At 43.7% G+C, this 26,160-nt stretch overlaps 2 protein-coding genes across 2 annotated transcripts in view; one reads left to right on the top strand and one right to left on the bottom strand.

The window, feature by feature from the left end:
- The first annotated feature begins 923 nt into the window (after positions 1 to 923).
- Positions 924 to 1,589, top strand: LOC124286465 (actin cytoskeleton-regulatory complex protein PAN1-like). Its single transcript, XM_046722848.1, has 7 exons — positions 924 to 1,067; positions 1,135 to 1,200; positions 1,232 to 1,267; positions 1,299 to 1,334; positions 1,366 to 1,401; positions 1,433 to 1,468; positions 1,500 to 1,589. Exons 1-7 carry the CDS (start codon positions 924 to 926, stop codon positions 1,587 to 1,589), a joined length of 444 nt encoding a protein of 147 aa, XP_046578804.1.
- Positions 1,590 to 1,718: 129 nt separating this feature from the next.
- Positions 1,719 to 26,160, bottom strand: part of LOC124286454 (regulator of telomere elongation helicase 1-like) — a 148,641-nt gene continuing 124,199 nt past the window's right edge. Inside the window, 7 exon segments of the mRNA XM_046722835.1 lie at positions 1,719 to 3,282; positions 5,768 to 5,865; positions 16,696 to 17,061; positions 17,611 to 17,745; positions 21,045 to 21,189; positions 22,562 to 22,651; positions 23,684 to 23,743. Of these exon segments, the coding sequence (XP_046578791.1) occupies positions 3,190 to 3,282; positions 5,768 to 5,865; positions 16,696 to 17,061; positions 17,611 to 17,745; positions 21,045 to 21,189; positions 22,562 to 22,651; positions 23,684 to 23,743 (987 nt within the window). The 3' untranslated portion in view covers positions 1,719 to 3,189.

The following is a 26,160-nucleotide window of genomic DNA, read 5'->3' as shown; positions in this document are numbered from 1 at the left end:
GAGCCAGGGAGCTCTCAACTACCCATCTCAATGAACCAGGGAGCTCTCAACTACCCATCTCAGAAGCTCTCCTTCCACCCATCTCAATGAGCCAGGGAGCTCTCAGCTACCCATCTCAGGGGGAGCTCTCAACTGAACCAGGTAGCTCTCATACCCATCTCAGAAGCCAGGGAGCTCTCCTTCCAACTACTGATCCAATGAACCAGGTAGCTCTCAACTACCCACCTCAGAAGCCAGGGAGCTCTCCTTCCAACTACTGATCCAATGAACCAGGTAGCTCTCAGCTACCCATCTCAGAAGCAGGGAGCTCTCCTTCCAACTACTGATCAATGAACCAGGTAGCTCTCAGCTACCCATCTCAGAAGCCAGGGGGCTCTCAACTACTGATCCAATGAACCAGGTAGCTCTCAACTACCCATCTCAGAAGCCAGGGAGCTCTCCTTCCAGCTACTGATCCAATGAACCAGGTAGCTCTCAACTACCCATCTCAGAAGCCAGGGAGCTCTCCTTCCAACTACTGATCAATGAACCAGGTAGCTCTCAACTACCCATCTCAGAAGCCAGGGAGCTCTCCTTCCAACTACTGATCCAATGAACCAGGTAGCTCTCAACTACCCATCTCAGAAGCCAGGGCTCTCCTTCCAACTACTGATCCAATGAACCAGGTAGCTCTCAACTACCCACCTCAGAAGCCAGGGAGCTCTCCTTCCAACTACTGATCCAATGAACCAGGTAGCTCTCAACTACCCATCTCAGAAGCCAGGGAGCTCTCCTTCCAACTACTGATCCAATGAACCAGGTAGCTCTCAACTACCCATCTCAGAAGCCAGGGGCTCTCCTTCCAACTACTGATCCAATGAACCAGGTAGCTCTCAACTACCCATCTCAGAAGCCAGGGAGCTCTCCTTCCAACTACTGATCCAATGAACCAGGTAGCTCTCAACTACCCATCTCTCAGAAGCCAGGGAGCTCTCCTTTCAACTACTGATCCAATGAACCAGGTAGCTCTCAACTACCCATCTCAGAAGCCAGGGGCTCTCCTTCCAGCTACTGATCCAATGAACCAGGTAGCTCTCAACTACCCATCTCAGAAGCCAGGGAGCTCTCCTTCCAACTACTGATCCAATGAACCAGGTAGCTCTCAACTACCCATCTCAGAAGCCAGGGGCTCTCCTTCCAACTACTGATCCAATGAACCAGGTAGCTCTCAACTACCCATCTCAGAAGCCAGGGAGCTCTCCTTCCAACTACTGATCCAATGAACCAGGTAGCTCTCAACTACCCATCTCAGAAGCCAGGGAGCTCTCCTTCCAACTACTGATCCAATGAACCAGGTAGCTCTCAACTACCCATCTCAGAAGCCAGGGAGCTCTCCTTCCAACTACTGATCCAATGAACCAGGTAGCTCTCAACTACCCATCTCAGAAGCCAGGGAGCTCTCCTTCCAACTACTGATCCAATGAACCAGGTAGCTCTCAACTACCCATCTCAGAAGCCAGGGAGCTCTCCTTCCAACTACTGATCCAATGAACCAGGTAGCTCTCAACTACCCATCTCAGAAGCCAGGGAGCTCTCCTTTCAACTACTGATCCAATGAACCAGGTAGCTCTCAACTACCCATCTCAGAAGCCAGGGAGCTCTCCTTCCAACTACTGATCCAATGAACCAGGTAGCTCTCAACTACCCATCTCATCTCTCCTTCCAACTCAGAAGCCAGGGAGCTCTCCTTCCAACTACTGATCCAATGAACCAGGTAGCTCTCAACTCTGGATCTAAGGAACAACAGGCTCTGTGGCCCTTGAAATAAAGATCTAATTGCCAGGCAGTCACCAAGTATGCCCCTGAAAATGTCTAGTCAGATATATAGCCATCCCTTACAAGGCCCCTTTTAACACATGTAATGAGGCAATGAAGAAAATTGCTATTGGGAATACCTAATGTTTTGTTATGTAATCACTTACACATGGAATGTTAACTGTTATCTTAAACTCTAGACATGCATGTCTGAAACCAGCAGCTAATAATTAACCAGCACAGCTGTTCACTGAAGGAAGTAACTCCTGCCAGTTCATGTTTGTGTGGAATCACTCTTGCATATGATGCTCGGGACTGCAGACCTGCACAGTTATACTGCTACATTCCTCCAAGTCTTGCAGCATTCTCATATCACAGTCTCACGTTTGTCTATTGTGAGAAAAATGTCAGATAAATGGCATTGTACTGCATTGTGTCACTTGACATCCATGAGCTAGCAGTTACACATGTATCAGTAGCCAAATGTTTATCAGGAGAGTATAACTGAGTTCCATATATTTACTATATGAATTATGTATTGTAGTGATGAAAGACTGCGGTAAACATGCATCTAATCTTCAACATAATGTGAACATACTCATAATTCAAATACACCCTCAAAGGACAACCTTACTGCTAAGTGCAAAAGACATCCGTACAGCTGAATATTTCAGACACCAAAATAGTTAAAAATTCCAGACACCCTTTCAGCTGTAACTGACAAGGCACCTTTACAACTGAAACAGACCCTAACATCTGAAAGACACCAGTCACATTAAAAGTGGAAATATACCAGATACTCTACTAGCATAAATATACAGCCTAAGAACAACAATGAAGTTAGTTATTGAGCATCCTTCCAATTCTGATCACACAGCATCGGTATAGAGCTATTCAAAACACATATGATCATCTGACATCATTTACACCTTGGCCTAACTGAAACCAGAACATTCTAGACAAATAAAGCAAAATCATGGTATATTTTACGAGGCTGCCATGTTATTAGAATACTCCATGTGTCTGTTGTGAGGCATTAAATGAAAGTCCATACACAACCTGAATAGTTCACATCCGTGACGGTCAAGTACACAATGACCGTATTCATGACGTGATGATACATGCCCATGTTCTTTCCATCCATCTCAACAACAGTCTAGATCATTGTGCCTCCTGCGGGAAGAACTGGATGTAACCGGTAAACCTTTTTACAAAGCTGAGCAGTTAGTTTTCCTGCACAGAATGGCAATATTGTGTAGGTGGTATTTAGGACTGCTTTCCGATTCACCTTCCTTTTGTTGGTCTCCATCTGTGTACATCACATACATCAACAAGCTGTATGCAAGAACATCACAACATCAACACAGGAGAGAGTGTCTGCTGTAGCGTGTCCTCCTACTCATGCAGGTTGGGCCCCGAGGCAAACAGGAGCTGGGTGAGCTGGCGGCGTCGAACATGCTCTCCACATTCGGGGCACTCCTTGGTTCTCTGTCAACAGGAAACAACATAGGACTACATACCATAAACAGGCTTGACAAAACTTAATTATCCCCAACACAGGACTACATAACACAGACAGTCAGGACAATAACTATAATATCTCCCAGCTGCCCAACTGTACATACAACACAGGACAACATAACACAGACAGTCAGGAAATAACTATAATATCTCCCAGCTGCCCAACTGTACATACAACACAGAACAACATAACACAGACAGTCAGAGTGAGTGAGTGAGTTCAGTTTTACGCCGCTTTTAACAATATTCCAGCTATATCACGGCGGGGGACACCAGAAATGGGCTTCACACATTGTACCCATGTGGGGAATCGAACTCGGGTCTTTAACCACTGTGACGAGACTAACCACTAGGCTACCCCACCCCCTCACAGACAGTCAGAACAATAACTATAATATCTCCCAAGCTATCCCATACACTACATAACACAGACAGTGCCCAACTGTAGGCTGCCCAACTGTACATACAACACAGGACTACATAACACACAGACAGTCAGGACAATAACTATAATATCTCCCAGCTGCCCAAACATACAACACAGGACTACAATAACTATAATATCTCCCAGCTGCCCAACTGTACATACAACACAGGACTACATAACACAGACAGTCAGGACAATAACTATAATATCTCCCAGCTGCCCAACTGTACATACAACACAGGACTACATAACACAGACAGTCAGGACAATAACTATAATATCTCCCAGCTGCCCAACTGTACATACAACACAGGACTACATAACACAGACAGTCAGGACAATAACTATAATATCTCCCAGCTGCAGTCAGGACAACTGTACACATACAACACAGGACTACATAACACAGACAGTCAGGACAGTCATAACTATAATATCTCCCAGCTGCCCAACTGTACATACAACACAGGACTACATAACACAGACAGTCAGGACAATAACTATAATATCTCCCAGCTGCCCAACTGTACATACAACACAGGACTACATAACACAGACAGTCAGGACAATAACTATAATATCTCCCAGCTGCCCAACTGTACATACAACACAAGACTACATAACACAGACAGTCAGGACTACATAACACAGACAGTCAGGTCAGGACAATAACTATAATATCTCCCAGCTGCCCAACTGTACATACAACACAGGACTACATAACACAGACAGTCAGGACAATAACTATAATATCTCCCAGCTGCCCAACTGTACATACAACACAGGACTACATAACACAGACAGTCAGGTCACAATAACTATAATAATATCTCCCAGCTGCTTAACTGTACATACAACACAGGACTACATAACACAGACAGTCAGGACAATAACTATAATATCTCCCAGCTAACTGTACCAAGCTGCCCAACTGTACACATACAAACACAGGACTACATAACACAGACAGTCAGGACAATAACTATAATATCTCCCAGCTGCCCAACTGTACATACAACACAGGACTACATAACACAGACAGTCAGGACAATAACTATAATATCTCCCAGCTGCCCAACTGTACATACAACACAGGACTACATAACACAGACAGTCAGGACAATAACTATAATATCTCCCCAGCTGCCCAACTGTACATACAACACAGGACTACATAACACAGACAGTCAGGACAATAACTATAATATCTCCCAGCTGCTACCAACTGTACATACAACACAGGACTACATAACACAGACAGTCAGGACAATAACTATAATATCTCCCCCCAGCTGCACAGACAGTCAGGACAATAACTATAATATCAACTGTACATACATACAACACAGGACAATAACTATAATCTCCCAGCTGCCACAGACAGTCAGCTGCCAACTGACAATAACTATAACTATAATATCCCCAAGCTGCCCAACTGTACATACAACACAGGACTACATAACACAGACAGTCAGGACAATAACTATAATATTCCCCAGCTGCCAACTGTACATACAACACAGGACTACATAACACAGATTGTCAGGACAATAACTATAATATCACCAAGCTGCCCAACTGTACATACAACACAGCTGCCCAACAGTCAGGACAATAACATACAACACAGGACTACATAACACAGATTGTCAGGACAATAACTATAATATAACCAAGCTGCCCAACTGTACATACAACACAGGACAATAACTATAATATCCACAAGCTGGTCAACTGTACATACAACACAGGACTCCATAACGCAGACAGTTAGGACAACAACTATAATATCTCCCAGCTGCCCAACTGTACATACAACTCAGGAATACATAACACATCAGAGACCATGTCTATTATATGGTCTCTGAACACATGCAGTATGGACAATAACTTTAATATTTCCTGGATGCCCTTGTTCAAGGTTACCCAATAGCGCCAGTGATACTGAGGTATCGCTGACGCGAAAGAGCTGTGATACAGTCACTGTAAACCCCTAGAGACTACTGCACGGTGCAAGGCTTGTACCTGAAACACTTGCTTCCAGCACATGTAGCAGCAGACGTGCTGACACTGGGCCTGAAACGGGATGCTGGCATCATTCTTACACAGCCCACACGTGTACCCTGAAACAGACAGTACTGACATATATTCCTCACTACAATCGTGGTGGGCTGGGTCAGTTACCTGTTTACTGCAACAGAAAGCCAGCCCTAGGCAGATTCCAGTATAGCTGGGCCCCCACAGAATGGGGTGAGAGAGATTAACAAATAGTCCCTGAAATATAGCAGATTTGTTGAAACATTCAAGAAATTCATCAAGTTTCTGAATTTCAGGAGCTGAAAAACAGATGAGTACAGACCCCTATGAGACCTGATATCCACCATAGACCTGGGTTCTGGCTGTGTGGAGACCACCTTTCAAGACCTATTATCCACCATAGACCTGGGTTCTGGCAGTGTGGAGATCACCCCTTCAATACCTAATATCCTCCACAGACCTAGGTTCTGTAAAATGAGACCACCCTTCAATACCTATTATCCACCATAGACCTGGGTTCTGGCAGTGTGGAGATCTCCCCTTCAATACCTAATATCCACCATAGACCTAGGTTCTGGCAGTGTGGAGACCACCCTTCAAGACCTGATATCCACCATAGACCCGTGTTCTGGCAATGTGGAGACCACCCTTTAAGACCTGATACCCACCATAGACCTGGGTTCTGGCAGTGTGGAGACCACCCTTTAAGACCTGATATCCACCATAGACCCGTGTTCTGGCAGTGTGGAGACCACCCTTCAAGACCTGATATCCACCGTAGACCCGGGTTCTGGCAATGTGGAGACCACCCTTTAAGACCTGATATCCACCATAGACCCGTGTTCTGGCAGTGTGGAGACCACCCTTTAAGACCTGATATCCACCATAGACCTGGCTGAAGTAATGTGGAAACCACCTTACAAGACATGATAGCCCCCACAGGCCTGGTCTCTTTCAGTGTGGAGATGAATCTGTGAAGACCCGGGTTAGAATTGGTCTTCAGTAACCCATGCTTGTTGCAAGAGGGTCTAACGGGATCGGGTGGTTAGGCTCGCTGATTTGGTTAACACGTCATCGTATCCCAATTGCATTCATCATGCTGTTGATCACTGGATTGTCTGGTCCAGTGATTGTCTGGACTAGATTATTTACAGAATGCTGCCATATAGCTGGAACATTGTTGAGTGTGGCATTAAACAACAAACAAACAGGGTACAGACCCGTGCTCTGGTAGTATGGAGATGACCCCTTCAAGATCTGTGCTCTGGTAGTGTGGAGATGACCCCTTCAAGACCTGTGCTCTGGTAGTGTGGAGATGATCCCTACAAAGACCTGTGCTCTGGTAGTGTGGAGATGACCATTTCAAGACCTGTGCTCTGGTAGTGTGGAAATGATCCCTACAAAGACCTGTGCTCTGGTAGTGTGGAGATGACCCCTTCAAGACCTGTGCTCTGGTAGTGTGGAGATGACCCCTTCAAGACCTGTGCTCTGGTAGTGTGGAGATGATCCCTACAAAGACCTGTGCTCTGGTAGTGTGGAGATGATCCCTACAAAGACCTGTGCTCTGGTAGTGTGGAGATGACCCCTTCAAGACCTGTGCTCTGGTAGTGTGGAGATGACCCCTACAAGACCTGATAGCCACCAGATTGCTTATGTTTGTCATATCGCTGGCACTGAACTGAACTAATTTCAAGGTTGAAGAAAGTAACTGTGATGCTAATCACTGGGCAAGGAGGAGGAAGTGGCTGTTTACTGCAGGAATGTGCTTGGTGTGCAACAGGGAGTGGCTGGACAGGATATCTGGCTGGTGTCACCACTAAAAACGAAAACTTGGGACAAGCACCATTTAATTACTGTTCCCAGTGAATCACCTCATATTAGATACTGTTCTCAAAAGCTTCACATTGCCCTTTCCAGTATGTTCTTTGGCAGATTACCAAGACTGGATCTGCACTTTGTTCTCTCAGTGTGCCTATTACATACAACTTTATACCAGTACACACATTGGATCAATGCCAGTACACACATTAGATTAACACCAACAGGTTGTAATGAGATGAGATATATACGACCTTATAACAGTACACACATTGGATCAATGCCAGTACACACATTAGATTAACGCCAACAGGTTGTATTGAGATGAGATATATACGACCTTATAACAGTACACACATTAGATTAACGGCAACAGGTTGTATTGAGATGAGAGATATACGACCTTATACCAGTACACACATTAGATTAACGCCAACAGGTTGTATCGACATGAGATATATACGACCTTATACCAGTACACACATTGGATCATCGCCAACAGGTTGTATTGAGATGAGAGATATACGACCTTATACCAGTACACACACTGGATCATCGCAAACAGGTTGTATTGAGATGTGATATATACGGCCTTATACCAGTACAAACATTGGATCAACGCCAACAGGTTGTATTGAGATGAGAGATATACGACCTTATACCAGTACACACATTGGATCAACGCAAACAGGTTGTATTGATATGAGAGATATACGACCTTATGCCAGTACAAACATTGGATCAACGCCAACAGGTTGTATTGAGATGAGAGATATACGACCTTATACCAGTACACACATTGGATCAACGCAAACAGGTTTTATTGAGATGAGAGATATACGACCTTATACCAGTACAAACATTGGATCAACGCCAACAGGTTGTATTGAGATGAGAGATATACGACCTTATACCAGTACACACATTGGATCAACGCCAACAGGTTGTTTTGAGATGAGAGATATACGACCTTATACCTGTACACACATTGGATCAACGCCAACAGGTTGTATTGAGATGACATATAAACGGCCTTATACCAGTACAAACATTGGATCAACGCCAACAGGTTGTATTGAGATGAGAGATATACGACCTTATACCAGTACAAACATTGGATCAACGCCAACATGTTGTATTGAGATGAGATATATACGGCCTTATACCAGTACAAACATTGGATCAACGCCAACAGGTTGTATTGAGATGTGATATATACGACCTTATACCAGTACACACATTGGAACTACATGTTTGAAACACCAAAACATATTGATGAAAACAGTTGCTTGCATCTCTAATGTTTTGTTTCAATTTCTTTTCAAAACTTGTGTATACAGGTGGCAAATCTTGTTCCAGGTTCAATATAAAATTTGAAAATGTTTATATTTCCAAGGCAACAAGTTCACATGACAAATGATGGTAGACTCTGTCTCTGGTAGACAGTTGATGATTTCAATATTGAGACTGACATACCACTTGTCTTCTTGTGTACAGTGTACAATATTCTTCAAATCAGCACAGCTGTCTAATGCATATTCATACCATAATGAGTTTTTATGTTTTAAACTCAATCCACAGACATTTCTATAAGCATGTACCGGGTAACATCAATACTATGTAAACAAATCCAAACTGAACTATGCAATTTTATCATGTACCTATAGTGTCTGGTCATGAAAAGTTATTTTATTTATCTCATCCAAACTTCATTCCTGATTATTTACATTTAATTCAGTGAATTGAAAATTTTAACTATAAATTGTATATTTATATACTTATCCTATCTCACGACTTGCACCTCTCTCTCTTCATTCGACCATGAGTGGAAACGAATTGAAACTTTGCTCCAGGCCTACCTTGTCCCTCTCCCGTGCTGTGCGTGCCTTCCTGTCTCAGTCGTGCTCACTAGTCCATGACAGCACGAGGCATGCGCAGTCCTCACCCACGTGATCACCTCACATACTCATTCTCGATCTTGGAGCCATAAAAGGACAAAACCGGAACGGTGGTAATCTATGTAGTGGGGAGGTAGGGAGGGACTTTATCGCGTGAGATAGGATAAGTATATAAATATACAATTTATAGTTAATATTTTCAAATTTTTAAACTTATCCTATCTCACGACTTGCACTTATCCCACGGTAGGAAGGTGGGTCATAGAATACCCGAAATTCAAGCGATAACAGCTAAGTGTTATGCCCAAACAACCGTAGGAAGCAACTACAAGGTAGGCCAATAACTACCAAGTTACTACGTGCGAGGGTTAGTTCGAACCCATTGACTTACTAAGCACAATTGCTCCGCTACGAAGTGTAACACTTTGGGAAGGACTCACTTCACTGACTTAATTACTCCGTGGAGCAGAGGACAGTAAGTGAGGTGGCGACTCTCTGTAGTCTCAAACAAATGAGAGGAGAAATCTAAATCCCGGAAGAAATAAAGACGTAAATCAGAAAAAGTTTTTCAGATTTATTCAGATTGTACACAAGCAGAAACGATCGCGACTTGGGATCAACTGCACAGTGGGATCCATATAGCATCGGAGCACAAGGAAGTTCATTATCTGCGATGTTGTGCCGCTGATTACTGCTGGGCAAGGACGAGTGGTCCAAACTGATGAAGGCCTTGAATATCCGTCACCGACACATCTCTGAGGTAATGAGACGAAAATACTGTGTCAGATCGCCAAAAACAACCCTCCATTATGGCAGTTAACGAGCAGTTGCTATGCAACGCCATTGTAGAAGCCAATGCCCTGGTTTCTTGAGGGTTGACTGCCATAGGTGGTGGCAAACCGGCAAAAGTGTAGGCTCGTAGTATTGTAGCTCGTAGCCAATATGAGAGTGTTGTGCAAGAGACTTCCGCCTTGGAAGCAGTAGACAGACGCAGCCTTACGCAGACGGCGGCGCTCTTGCGATGCTTTAAGGTAACGCTACGAAGTGTAACACTTCGGGAATGACTCACTTCACTGACATAATTAATCCGTGGAGCAGAGGACAGTAAGTGAGGTGACGACCCTCCAGCGTCTCAAAAGCGAGACCTGCGATGGTCAGTTCGAACCCATTGACTTACTAAACACAAGTGCTCCAGGGACCGGGATTCCCGAGCAATGTGGTGTTCAGTCACTACCTTCATGAAAGTGAAAGGACGCAGCTTAGCGAGTGTAAACAGTCGCATTACCACGATTTCCAAGGTCTGACGACCAGTATCGGGCCAGCCCCTTCTTCGAAACAACCCCCAAAGATACCGTCCCGTGGAGGGTGAAAGGGTAATTGAATCGGAAACTCACAAGTCCCAGAAGAATCGAAGACACAAATCAGAAATAAAATTCAGAATTATATTCAGATTGTAAACAAAGCAGAAATGATCGCAACTGGTGATCATCTGCGCTGAAGCTGATGGTTGTTCCGAGTGCCGAACAGGCGATAATGACAGTGCTGAATTCCAATTCGTTGTGATGAAGGGCCCTTTCTCCTGATGACCACTGCTAGGCCACTTGATGGAGAAAGTGGCTTGGCTTGCAAGATGTGCCAACGAATAGGTGTTGAGTCGGTATGAAGGGCACCCTAGAGACTCCAACACAAACACTCCACTTGTTGAGCCACCAACGAAAGACTGAATGTAGTTGTGCGGGAAGACGAATCAACTCCCTGGGGTTGTCATCCCCGATGTATGGGCACAGAACCATCTGAAGAGGGCAAGCTGCAGCTGGCCCCTGTAAGTCAGCGCTTGTGCCGACGCCAACCACCCTAGTAACTTCTGCCACTGGCGAAAAGGTGTGGGTTGGACCAACACTAGTGGTGCGTTGCACTGAATCTTGTCCCACCTCTCCTGGGGCACAAACATCATGACCTGGCGAGTTGAATATTGTCCCAATAAGAAGAAAGCAGCGGGTCGGTGTTACCCCTGATTGCTCCGAATTTAGCAGCCATCCTAATTGCGTGAGCAACTTGATGATGAACTGTCTGTGGAAAGGAAGGACGACTGGATCCTGCTGGGCTTGAACACAGTCGTCGATATTGTTGTCAATTGTCACGCTTCGACAATGCAGGTAGCTTGTTATCAGAATGGGTATCTGAGTAAAAAGCCACGGGGCTGCACATATGCCCATACAGCAGGATCCTCCATTGGTATCAATGACGCCCCATAAAAGCAAATCGAAGATACTTCCGATAGTCTGGATGTATCCGGATGTGAAGGTAGGCGTCTCACAGGTCGAGGGACTGACTGGCTGACTGACTGACTGACTGACTGACTGACTGACTGACTGACTGACTGACTGACTGAGTTTAGTTTTACACCGCCTTTAGCAATAATCCAGCAAGATCACGGCGGGGGACACCAGAAATGGGCTTAACACATTGTGCCCATGTGGGGATCAAACCGGGGTCTTGGGCGTGACGAGTCAACGCTTTAACCACTAGGCTACCCCACGGCCATCGCAGGTCAAGGGAAATGAGAGGTCTAACCACTCTTGCCTCTGACAAAAAGATATCTCCTGATATAAGAACGTTCCATAAGTCGAGCAACTACGTCAGTTCTGACGGAGTGCTCAATGTAGTATGTTCGGCGCATGGAGATTGTCAGTCAATCTACAGGAGCGTTCACATTATAAACAAATTGTAGAAATTAAGTGAGGATCGGTGACCTCAGGAAAGGTTCTTTTGGCTGAACAAAATAATGGTGCGCCAAGTGGAGTGATATAAGTAGTAGATCGCTGCCTGGTGACAGTCCTTGCATAATGCAGTGACCTCTGAACTCAGTGCTTGAACTAGTCAAACCGTTCACGGGTGTTTCTGTCCGTCACCCTCAATAAGCAGTCTCTCTCGACTGGCTGTCAAAATCCCGACACATTCACTCTTACCGGGAATGGCAGCGTTCGTTGTTACTTGCATTTAAAGGCTGGACTTGGTATCCGATTCGTGGGACCCAGAGAATTCTGCAAGGGCACTTCATAGTCACTCTAATCGTCAAAATTCCGGTAAACAAGCAGTAATCTGCCATTTGCAAACGTTACACACGAGTGACAAAAAATACGGACAACATGGTCTTTGGTTAACCGGGCGAGTCGCAACCCACAAATTCCGGGCTGAGCTATGCTGGCTATTTGACAAAACATTGCTGGTACCATGCGCAAGAACTTCACCCATTTGGTATCTGACCAGAAACTTGCTTATCATGTAAAACAAAAGGAGCTGAAGATGACGAGCCATCTGCAACAATTGCACCAAGGGATACACAAACACGCTGTTACGAGTAGTCAGTAGTAACAACACTCATCGGAGCGTCGTAGAGTATTCCTGGCTAGCAAGCGTATCTAGTTATGCCATATCGGGTGGTTGCAGAACTGATATCTACACCGAAGGGTAGAATCGTTGAACCGAATCATTCATCAAAAGTGAAGATCGGATGGTAGATTAAATATGGAATGAGATGAGCCCCGGTCACGGAGGACTCTTGAGAACTGGGATCATCAGGCCGTCAAGTGCAGAGCGTGATATCTCTAGATGACTGCGCTACTAACATCACATGTAAATCAAATCGGTATGGTGAAGCACATAGCTACTACCTCTGTACATTGATCTTGAACGGCCAGGTGAACTGGTTCGACGATAGGGAGCTTTCGACCTGGTGAAACGGTACGAGCCGACTGGTAAATCAGTTCAGGGTGGTGAGCTGGAAAGTTGACGTGATCTGAATCAGTCTGATGTGATCTGAATCGTGACTGATCTGGATCGGTTCGGTAATCCGAAACAGTTAAATGATCTCAGCTGATGGAGAGAACTAGAACGCTCAGATGAACCGGTGAGGCGAGGTGAAATGTTCCGGCCGAGGTGAATCGTTTGATTGCTGTGAATTGAATCGATGGCGTGAACTGTTTGCGATAAGAAACAGTCTTAATATTATGGCGAACTGAGTCGATGTCGTATTCACATACGGCGTGGCGAAATGGTACGGTCTGGTGAACCCATTCGGTATGGCGAACCGATTCGGTGTGGTGAATCGGTTGGCGATTTGACGGTTCGGTCTGGTGAATCCATTTGGTATGGCAAACCGATTCGGAGTGGTGAATTGGTTCGGCAATTTGACGGTTCGGTCTGGTGAAACCATTCGGTATGGCGAGCCGATTCGGTGTGGTGAATCCATTCGGTATGGCGAACCGATTGGGTGTGGTGAATCCATTCGATATGGCGAACCGATTGGGTGTGGTGAATCCATTCGATATGGCGAACCGATTGGGTGTGGTGAATCCATTCGGTATGGCGAACCGATTCGGTGTGGTGGTGAATCGGTTCGGCGATTTGACGATGTAGATCGGATGTGTGAGTCAACTGGCAACACAGAGCGTTTTGATGAGGCGGAACCACGAGAAGACATTTAATGATGCGCCCATAAAATTATCACCATCCGACATGGGAAACTGCCTACGGACGACGAGCAGTTAATACCGGTCGTTAAAAGCGGGGGGGTGTCGGGTGATCAACTGTTGAAGTGTAACGAGCTCTGTCTTCCAGCCACCGGGAGCAAGCATGTCTACATGCTCTAAAAACGTCCTTAATAAGGGAGCACATTCCCGACGTTTTCTCCAGGAACATGACGATTGCGGATCCGAGGAAGTAAATATTGTTACAGTGTGCGCAAAATTACGCTACTGAGTCTAGACTGACAAGACGGGATATCCTGATTCACCTGAAGTGAATGAGACCGACTACGAGAATCACTCTGACGAAAACACACCGTACGGCTAGGTGAACCGGATCGAAATGGCCAACCACCTCGACCAGGTGAGACTGAACGACTACGGGAATCAAAACGCTGTGGTGAATTGATTCGACTATGAGATGGTGCGTCGATTCGAACTGAAACCTATTTTGAGGTGAACTGAGTCGGGAATGTGAACCCGTTCGTCCTGGTGAACCCCTTAGATTACGTGAATCAGTTCGGTCAGGTGAACCCATTCGATTACGTGAATCAGTTCGGTCAGGTGAACCCATTGGATAACATGAATCAGTTCGGTCAGGTGAACCCCCACGAGTACGTGAATCAGTTCGATCAACTGAACTCATTCGAGGATGTTGTGGTGAGCCGACTCGGCCGTGTGAGCTGGTTCGGCAGGGTGAGCCGGCTCGGGAAAGTGAACGAGACCTCGAACGACTCCTCCCAGCCGTGGAAATAGAAGAGCGGGTACGTTCCAACTGCGCCGATCCCCGCTTCGATGATGAATGCTTAGAAGTTCTCGAAGTCTGTGATCGTTCCAAAGAAGCAGACCTACGAGATAATGTAGATCGCAGGTCTGGCGTAGAAGAAATATCGGTCATTACCACCCTGGTACGCTCATGAGAACTTAAACTGGGTGAGGGAAGCTCCCCTAAAAGCCTTCTAACGTTCTCAGATAAATAGGAATCCGACGAAGCGTCCATAAATCTTCGTCAGGAGAGACGGGCGATTGAGAACGGTGAGCAGTGAGGGTGGGGCGATCTAAGCATTGTTTCTTAGCGGGAGATGGACCAGACCCCGCAGAATTAGTCCTAGCCCTATCTGCCAAATGTCTGGCACAAGCACGTTTGTAAGATTTAAACGCCTCATTAGACAGAGCTGAACACTTTGGACAGCGTGTGTCCCAGTCACAAACACCCACAATCAACACACGATGTGTGTGGGTCCCATGCTGAAAATACTTTATTACAACGGGCGCAAAACTTCCGTTTACTGGCCTGAACAGGCTTAACCATTTTGAGCAAATCTCAGATGAAAAGAATTTTCACGTCCACTCAGTGGAGCGACAAGAAAGAGAATGAGTATGTGAGGTGATCACGTGGGTGAGGACTGCGCATGCCTCGTGCTGTCATGGACTAGTGAGCACGACTGAGACAGGAAGGCACGCACAGCACGGGAGAGGGACAAGGTAGGCCTGGAGCAAAGTTTTAATTCGTTTCCACTCATGGTCGAATGAAGAGAGAGAGGTGCAAGTCGTGAGATAGGATAAGTTTTAAAATATCATATTATTGGCAGCTTCCACCCAGTCATTGTTATTTACAGCAACCACAGACAGATAACCAATACTGATGCCTTGAAACAAGTTTTAGTTGATAGAGAATGGATACATTCATCATAAATGACATACTTTAAAATCTTTTTTTTGGGGGGGGGAACAAAAGTATGTCCACATGTTTACGCGATCGTGACTGTGGAAGTGTCGATGGTGATTCATCAAGTACTTCCATACATAAGAAGATACTTGACAACACCGATCAGCTGTACAAAAGTCCTATGCTTATTATTTATCAAAATCAGCAAACTAAAATAACACAATACTGAAAAATATTTTCATACTATACTCAGAGGCAAAAGTTATCATAGTATTGAATTTTTTAAATTGTAAATCTTGCGGATTAATTTTTGGATTTGAACCAAAGAAACAGTGAGTTAGCATGGTCAAAGAACCAACCAATTGTCAGGAGACTTGCATAAAATTTGCAACAAGTTTGGTTTAGAAGACCAAGAAGCTCATCATTTCCATTCAATGCATTCCTAAGAAGAGCAGAAGTCAGTAAGACACCTCAGTTCATTGTTCTGGAACGCCTCAGGGAAATGTCAGATGGAGAGCTATTGGTATGCTTCAGTCAGTAAGACACCTCACTTCATTGTTCTGGAGCGCCTCAGGGAAATGTCAGATGGAGAGCTATTGATATGCTTCAGTTCCGACAGGTATGCTTGCCGATATGCAAGTACACTTGAAGACGGACAGACTATCAGATACAAAGGTAAACATTTACACAGAGGTAGAGTAGACTGTTGGATACAGGTAGACTGTTAGTCACACATTTCTTCAGGTCAGACTCTCAGGTAGAATGTTTCACACACCGGTAGATCGTTTTACCAAGCTTATACATCTGATGAGGATTTGGAGATTTAATATGCATTTTCCGACATAATGCAAATTTTGCACGCAGGCCCACCACGCCATTTAGAGGGGTGATTTGACTGAAAGAAGGGGGTGTACAGTAAATTTGTATGAATTTGAATTTGAAAATTTGCTAGAAATTATACATCTTTGCCCTGGCTTATACTTGTACATCAGACTCGTCTCTCACCTGTTAGAGCTTGAGTCTTCTTCACTGTGGAACAATCTGATTGGCCAGCCGACTGACTGCCAGCTGCCTCCCTGCCACATGACATCCCTGATGAACTGTCTGATGCAGGTGATACTGTGATGTCATCCTTCCTACCTGTACCACCAGACACCACCTCAACCCGTTGACTAGCACTAGCTGATTGACACCTGGTGTCTGGGTTTAGCCCATTCAATGACACCGAGCTGGGAATACATGGATCCTGTGTTGCAGTGGAGAAACTAGGTTTGGTCCTGTGTGGTGCTGCCATCTGGTTTGCTGACTCGGTGAGGTTGTCTGATCTACAGGAAGATGTGGTGGCTTCAAGCCTCAACTTCTTTTCATTCTCTGGAAATGGAAATAAATGCTACCATTTAACAAATGAGAACTTTCACTATAAGTGGATCAACTTAGTGGTCATTAATGTAACTGGCTTGTAAACATCTGTTACTGTAGGATATGTCTACGTAGATGTCTGGTAGTGGTGACTGCAGGATATGTCTACGTAAACGTCTGTTAGTGGCGACTGCAGGATATGTCTACGTAAACATCTGTTAGTGGCGATTGCAGGATATGTCTACGTAAACATCTGTTAGTGGCGACTGCAGGATATGTCTACGTAAACCTCTGTTAGTGACGACTGCAGGATATGTCTACGTAAACGTGTTAGTGGTGACTGCAGGATATGTCTACGTAACCATCTGTTTGTGGTGACTGCAGGATATGTGTACGTAAACGTCTGTTAGTGGCGACTATGATATGTCTACATAAACGCCTTTTAGTGGTGACTGCAGGATATGTCTACATAAATGTGGCTACTAGGATATGTCTACGTAAACGTCTGTTACTGGTGACTGCAGGATATGTCTACAAGGATGTTTTTGTGACACAACATACCTGGTAGAGTGTTCTGCAAGAGTCGCTTCGAGGACACAGAATGTTCCGGCTTGTATCCACAACCTTGTCCTGTGATTGACACACAGAGCTGGTCAAACTCATGCTTGTGCTGGGGACGCGTGTACTTGTAGAACTCTGGAACAGTAACCCAAGATCATTAGGGTCTATATATCTCGCCTTGTCTCAGGAGCCGGAGTGGGGGCATCTAGTCTTACCGATCAGCATTGTCACCTCATTGCACATGAAATGTACAATGTGTAGTGTTTTAAAAACCATTACATCACCATGCTCACAACAGTATTTCACGTTCAAGGGTTGTTGTATTTGAGAAGTCAAATGATTCAAGGGCATGTGAGTGAGTGAGTTTAGTTTTATGCCGCACTCAGCAATATTCCAGCTATATGGCAGCGGTCTGTAAATAATCGAGTCAGGACCAGACAATCCAGTGATCAACTCATGTGCTTGTAACAATGTGGAGTCCAATCGGTGGCAGGATTACATTAGAATAATGTTTGGATCAGTATTCAAGAAGTTGATGAGTCAATAATGAAGCATGACATTGTGGATATCGGCTTCTTGTTTATTGCATGGAGTGACGTTTCACTTTCAGCGTGATAATGGTGTTAGAATCTACTCCGAAACATCGCTCAATGCAATAAGTTGTATGCTTAGTTAAAGGTTAGAATAGATGACTAGACTGCTGACACTCCTGACACTGCTTATTGTAACCAAACATGGCAGGCTCAGCGGACAAGTGTTTGTCGGGACAGTTCCTTGAAGGCTGGCTGTGCCTGTAGTAGATAGTCATGAGAATGTATATATCTTCTTTGAAGTTAGAGCAATAGTAAACAATAACAATACATGGATGGGAAGCATCTTTATTACAATGAAAGCAACGTTTAGGTTAAGTTCTAACTCTTTCATCAAGCAAGTGATGTAAATATTGTGTACTGTATTTTAAGCTTGGGTGGATATTGGTGAAGTACTGTAAACTCTTTAAACTAACATGAGCACTTTCTACAAATCCCAGCCATGGCCTGGCCAGTGATTGCTTCTATTGTTTCTGTAGCATGTGACCAGATCTTAAGGCTTTTACTTTAACATTTCTCTTCTGTGGTCACTGCACATACTGGGTAAGTTCATTTAGATTTTTTTGTATATATATTTATCGTGAGGATAGCATCTGGTGTTCTGTCTAGTTAATGAGGCGTTCATCATATTAGACTCTGAGGTCTGTCGGCCCTTCCCAATGTCCATGTCCTGCATGTGCACTGCCCACACTACCTGTCTTGTGAGGAACACATGGTTTATACTGCTGCTGGGAATTGGCTGAAATCTCACAATTGATGATTGGTTCATAACCAACAAGCAATCATCAAAATAAATTGGTTAGCATCATTTTTCAGATTTTCGTATTCAAGTTGTAGCAGATAAGTATAATGTGGTTCTGTTGTTTTTTTGGTTGTATTTAGAAATTGCGCAAATTTCATTTGCAAACTTCACATCCAATGTAAAATGATGCAACTTGCTACTTTAAAGTGATGACTAATATATCACGAACATAAACTTCCTGGAGTCTTCAAGCAATATGCAGTCATGACGTCGACCTTTCAGCAAGTGAAGTGAGTTTTCTAAGAACTAAACATGTTTTCAGGCCCTGACAATTTCTAAGATATGTTCAATCATCAAGTGTTTCAAACACTAAAACAGTAGTTACAAAATTGTTTGTGTTCGATTATGAGAAAACGTGGTCAATTGCTTGATTGTTTGGTCACTGCGACCAATGTTTGATTATTTCAGGTAATCTGAACACCACTAGTTGATACTGACAAACAATCTTATTCCTCACAGCGATCCTTCGTAGCCTAATGAATAAAACCGCCAAGCTAGAAAGTGAAAGGTTGCAGGTTCGAAACCAGGTATCGGCACTATACATTGGAAGATTTCAATAATGTGATGACCGCCTCCATGGTGTAGTGGTTAGAGCGTCCGCCCGGAGTGCGGAAGGTTGCGGGTTCGATCCACGACTGCGTCATACCAAAAGACGTTAAAATATGGTACTTGTTGGTCCCTGCCTGGCGCTCGGCATTAATGGGTACAACAAGGACTGGTCGGCTCGGATTCAGTATAATGTGTCTGAGTGGGGTATTCATGCTTCACTGCGGCATGGTATCTCAGTGGGCTAGCATTATAAAACCAGCTTCAGTCTGGGCTAGTACAAGCAGCCGCACATACACATACACACACACACATGCACGTCGTCATATGAGCGAAATATTCTCAAGCACGACGTTAAACCCAATTCCACCACCACCAATAATGTGATATTTTACGCTTGTATTCAGTGATAGCAAGACAAAGGTATATTAATCTTCAAAACAAGTAATATGGCCATTCCTCAGAAAATCCCCGGGATGCGGGCAATTCTGTAGAAAATCGCCGGGATGTCATGGAGAATGCCCGCAAAACTGCTTGTAGAGGTTTACTTGGTAAAAGGAGAACCTAGCGAGACAATAGAGTGACATCGCTGGAGGTTTATAAGCCTTGAACTAAAACATTACTAGGACATTATATACAGGCAGATAGTGGACCAACATGGTTATAATGAGATACTTGTAACCGTATACTAATTACCTAACACTACTATTGTTTAGGGTATGATCACAATTGCCCTGTGTTGGGATCATCATATCCTGCATGTAAACATGGATAAAACATTCCACACTACACAAGTATGTGACAATTCTCAACCCCATTTTCGACATGATGTGTGTATTATCAATTTGCCAGGTGCTATTTGAAAATACAACCACCTTTCTACACTCTCCAGATTTAAGAACAAAGTCCGACCTGTTTCAAACTTTTCCACAGACAAGATGCTTGGCATTCATGAGTAATTCATCATAACTTATTGCTGTTACCATGTTATTACTGACCATTATATTGCCCTTCTGACTTTAATGGGGCGTTGGGGTAGCTTACTGGTTAAAGCGTTTGCTCGTCACGCCGAAGGCCCGGGTTCGATTCCCCACATGGGTACAATTTGTGAAGCCCATTTCTGGGTTCCCCCGCCATGATATTGCTGGAACATTGCTAAAAACGGCGTAAAACCATACTCAGTCAGTCAGTCAGTCAGTCAGTCAGCCAGTCTAAACTTTAATTCTAAATCTGTGTTTGATTCTTTGACTTTGTGTAATCATTTACTGGTTCCACAAGTAAGTACTGAAGATACCAATTTCTGGGTTAACCTTTACATTTCCATACAAAAATACATGTACTGGTGATTTCTGGTCCCAAATGCATGTTTTGTCTATTCTTAGCGTCATGTCATTAAAAAAGCTATGGAGGTGAATAAATACAAGGCATGTTTCCTCACAGCATGGATGGCAATTGGCCAAATGCAGCCTAGCCTAGGTGTTCTCTAAGTCACTTACTGCGGAAGAGGTGATAGTTTTCTGTCTTGTCGGTGAAGAAGTCAGCAAGGACTGTGGTGACTTTAGTCAAGTCCTCCGTTTTGCGGTACCCAACCAGAGCCCGAGAGAACACTTTGTAGGATTCAGCTGTGAGTACTTTCTTCACCTGAAACACAAGCATCACCTTTAGGAAGGTCAAGATTACTTACTCTCTGATATTGACATCATATCAGTGATTCTCAAAGTCGATTGGACCATTTCAGCAACATGATGCATGCTGTGGCAGCGTTCTTTCATATCTAAAAATGATAATAGGTGATGATTTTATGTCGGGAGAAAAACTAGACAGTGTTTATACTCGTAAAAAAGATGCCTCCCCCTTCCCCCAATTCAACGTTGAGACCTCAAACAATTCATTTGATTCCTTCAATTTCAAAATCTCTAAGTATGAAAATATATATTATTGATAGTTTGTAATTTTCTTTGTAGTTTTCATTGAATATTTTTATATTCAATTGAACTTAATTGCTTATCAACAAATCAACAACTCCACAGTTATATTTTACAAAACATTCAGAATTCTAAATGATTCTATTTCGAAATGAATGAATGAATCTGTTGTTTTTCAGTCCCAGAGTTGTCTCTAGTCAATAGTGTTCATAGTCAGTAGTCTAGTCTAGTTCCTGGTGCTTAATAGTGGTACATGTATATGGTTGATGCTTCTAAGCTTACTAATAATCGGTATCAAGTTTACAAAAGTTGGTGAAGATGCATGGGTGAAGTGGTTTTAGAGTTATGCTCCGAACACAAACCCTACCCTTCAAAAAGACCAAGTCCAACTTGAAAGAAAAGTTCAAACCCCAAAAGGGTACGACAAGCATGGGTTACTGAAGACCAATTCTAACTCGGATCTTCCTGGGTTGACATTCAAGTAAACCTGATATCCTGCAGAGGTTGCAATGACACACGGTCTACAGGATCTGGAAGGTCATGTGTTGTCCTTTAGTGCTGACTATGATTCCAGACTCACTGAATGGTACATGAGATAAGATGTAACACCCTGGCTATGGGTGTTTGCTGTTGTGCCATCGCCCATATATAGGAGAAGCATAATATTAATGTTTCATGCATATACTATTTCCCTTTTGATAAAATATCTATAGAATTGTATATACTGGACAAAATAAGTTAGGGATATTGGTATTTTTATGATTGATATTTTATCAGTGTGTCAATGAATAAATAGGTCATTATTAATAATTTCAAAATTTACATATATCCCTAACTATTTTTGTCCAGTATATTTAAACGTGAAATATGATTTTGAAAAATCAAACCTATATGAAAACGATTATCAAGGCTGTATGATTTTACTCCACATCAAGAAATATTCAGGTGATGTAATGACATACCACCAAAATGAACATCGCACACTATACACATGTGGGAAACATTAGGGTATCCCTGCATACCCAGTGTAACTAAAGAACACTCAGTACAGATTGACAAGATTAAGCTCAACTTCAGCCGGTACTGACCTGTGTGATGTAGTCTTCTGCCTTGCTCAGATGTCCAGCTGTGGAAGGTTGACTGGGTTGGGCTGTGGAACTGGAGGACTCTCCTTGCTTCTAAAATTCAGATGGGGAACCTTTAGTATAATACTGTTCTGATTTCACTACCATCGGAACATAGACCTTCTGTCTTGGCAATCAACACATCATGGCAACAAAGTGTCTCTACTGTCCTGGGACCTACACTGTCCTGGACCACCACACATCATGGCAATAAAGTGTCTCTACTGTCCTCGGACCTACACTGTCCTGGACCACCACACATCATGGCAACAAAGTGTCTCTACTGTCCTCGGACCTACACTGTCCTGGACCACCACACATCATGGCAATAAAGTGTCTCTACTGTCCCGGGACCTACACTGTCCAGGACCATCATACATCATGGCAACAAAGTGTCTGTCCTGGACTGTCCTGGGACCTACACTGTCCTGGACCACCACACATCATGGCAACAAAGTGTGTGTCTACTGTCCGGGACCTACACTGTCCTGGACCACCACACATCATGGCAACAAAGTGTCTACTGTCCGGGGACCTACACTGTCCTGGACCACCACATCATGGCAACAAAGTGTCCAGCTCCCGGGACCTACTGTCCTGGGGCAACAAAGTGTCTCTACTGTCAGTCACCTGTCCTGGACCACCACACATCATGGCAACAAAGTGTCTCTACTGTCCTTGGACCTACACTGTCCTGGACCACCACACATCATGGCAACAAAGTGTCTCTACTGTCCTCGGACCTACCTACACTGTCCTGGACCACCACACATCATGGCAACAAAGTGTCCTACTGTCCTCGGACCTACACTGTCCTGGACCACCACACATCATGGCAACAAAGTGTCTCTACTGTCCCCTACACTGGACCTACACTGTCCTGGACCACCACACGTCATGGCAACAAAGTGTAAGCTACTGTCACAGGGACACATGATGCCTGGGAGGTAAGTTCTTGTACATGCATACAGACCTTATAAACATTTCAGAATATTTTCACTACTACATAAATTATACACTAAAATATATATGCATTTTATTTCATAAAGACTTACAACAATAGGAAATATAACAATTTCTTCTTACCTTGATAACAATCTTTCGTTTTTTGGCAGGGTTCTGTCTGACTGGCTGACTTGCTGGAACCTGGGGAAAGAAAGCATGTCATATAATCCCTGACTGCACTATACCAAAAGTCTTACCAGAGACAGATAGAAAGGCCTTGGTGCTGCTTTCACTTCTGTCAAAGCCTTGAATTTCCCACATCACCTCTTTAACATCGGGTGATTGGCATCTGAACTGGTAGTAACTATTAACTTGTCTGGTTTGAGACGAATAAAAGCATTATTTTATATTTTCAGTCAACCATACTCCCAAAAATGAAGCACTGTCGTGTCACAGGCATTTGTCAGTCTTCAAGAGGTGTGCAGTGAGCTGAGCCAGCCGTGAGCTGAGCCAGCCTAAATGATCAATGCATCAAATATATTATTTCATTCCAAATTTAGAAATTCTAAAAACCTATTGGACATTCCTTTGGCAATGTTTGGAAACAGTTGTATGTCTACATAATTTCCTCAATAAATATCAATAGCATAATGATGACAACCAAAACTACAATGCTATCATTGTAATATTTCCATATGAGGCAATGTGTATATTTCGAGTTGAGCATAAGGAATGTTTTCCTGTCAAGTTGTAGTTGTTTAGTGAAATCCCATTTGTGGCTGTATTTTCCCTTGATTGTGGGATGATGGCCACTGTTGTCGTTCCAGGATAATGGTTGGAGGGCAGGTAAGGAAAGGAGTGAATGATGACCAAGATAATACCTTTGTGAAGGTGTGGAGTATGTAGTGTGTGCTCTTCTTGGTTCCCGTTTACACATGTAAATCTGATCTCCGGGGGGCAGGGAGAGTCTTTTCACAGAGATTGATGGTTTGGTGATATAACACTACAATCAACTGCATGACGTGTGTGTACTCAACCAGAAACATAGTACCCACACTGTGCTCACTTCCAACCATACAGCCACCTTGGTCACAAGTCACAACTTAATGCATGGCATGTGTACTGCATCATCTGGAAATATTTGAAGCACATTACGAAAGACCCATCAATTCAACCATTGAGAGTGAATGTTTCTGTTTGTGTCTTGAGTGTAGGTAGTATGCTCTACAGGAAGGTTTACAATCCATACTACATGAATATCCAGGTTAGAATTGATCTTCAGTGCTTGTCGTAAGAGGTGACTAATGGGATCAAGTAGTCAGGCTCTCTGACTTAACTGACACATGTCATCGTATCCCAGTTGCATAGATCGACCCTCATGCTGTTGATCACTGGATTGTCTGGTCCAGATTCTATTTACAGACCACTGTCATATAGCTAGTTAATAGTAATTGTATTAATTTGATTGTAATATTATTGCTTCACTTGTATTGGCCTATGAAGGATCTACATATTCTAATACAATGTATATATTTTTCACGGGGCCTTCTCAGATTATTTATTGCCATTAAAGTGACATCTACACGATGTATTTGGCCTTTGGGGGTATACAAAACCACTCTGGCTACAGTATCATGGAAAGTGGTGTTGAGTATATGCTGTATGTTTCTATGAAGTGGAAACAGATTGGACCTATATATCCTTAATGGTGGCATTATTTGAGCTAACAAGACCCATAGTTTTAAAGCTTACAAGATTTCTATCCATTTGAATGTTCTGCGACAGCAATCATGGCGAATTATGAAAACGGTGCCAAAAAACTCAAAAAAGGCACCTAAAGCATATAAAGGGTAATACATTTGTTACATGGCCATTTGCCAGATGGATTGGGATGGTACAAGCCCATCTGACTTCAGACTCAGGAAATATGGATTCAAAGAGGTTGTACCATCCCATGTTACCTTGCAAATATCAGTGTCACTACTGATACTTAATACTTTTTTTCATTCTTGAACACTACACATATTGAAAGGAAGTACAAATTTGAGTAGGGTGTAACAAGCTTCTAGACTCGAATCAAAGGACGGCGTCTTCTTCACTCCTGGTCAAGTCATCTGCACACTCACATCACGCATGGGTGTCTGGGTGTCTGGGTGTCTGGGTGTCTCGGGGACGACATTGTGAAACACCAAAGTTGGCGGTGACCAAAATCACCGCAAATATTCATGCTTCAATTTTCTCCTGCATGCCAACAATTGATGACATACTGAAGTGGTAATTGATGGAAGCTTTCATGGCATGTACAGTAAGCTCAGGTATCACTGCCTGCCCTAAGGACCATCAGCGTCAAAGTCAAAACAATAAATATAAACACAGGTCATCATCAGTTTTAATTTATGTAATGTGAGTGGGTGAGTTAGTTGGACAACAGGAACAGAAAACCTTCACATTGCTACGTTAGCAGTGGTGAGTGGATAGGTAGGTGAGCCAACATGTACAGACTGTGATGTGTCCCTGCTACACCCCAATCTAGTGCTATGCTTGCTCTATAGTGTGGGACAGAGAGACAGAAAACCTTCACATTGCTATGTTAGCAGTGGTGAGAGGATAGGTAGGTG

Source organism: Haliotis rubra, unplaced genomic scaffold (genome assembly GCF_003918875.1).
Source record: "Haliotis rubra isolate DU_JTF1 unplaced genomic scaffold, ASM391887v1 Scf110, whole genome shotgun sequence".
NCBI classification, from domain to species: Eukaryota; Metazoa; Mollusca; class Gastropoda; order Lepetellida; family Haliotidae; genus Haliotis; species Haliotis rubra.
Note: the sequence above shows the minus strand (reverse complement) of the source record. Positions and strands in the feature narration are given on the sequence as shown.

Bases quoted from the DNA above. Each gene is read 5' to 3' on its own strand.
- LOC124286465 (XM_046722848.1), top strand. From the start codon at position 924: ATGAACCAGGTAGCTCTCAACTACCCATCTCTCAGAAGCCAGGGAGCT. The intron at 1,068-1,134 runs GTAGCTCTCAAC...CCAATGAACCAG, and splicing joins CTACTGATCCAATGAACCAG to GTAGCTCTCAACTACCCATC. The intron at 1,469-1,499 runs GTAGCTCTCAAC...CTCAGAAGCCAG, and splicing joins CTACTGATCCAATGAACCAG to GGAGCTCTCCTTCCAACTAC.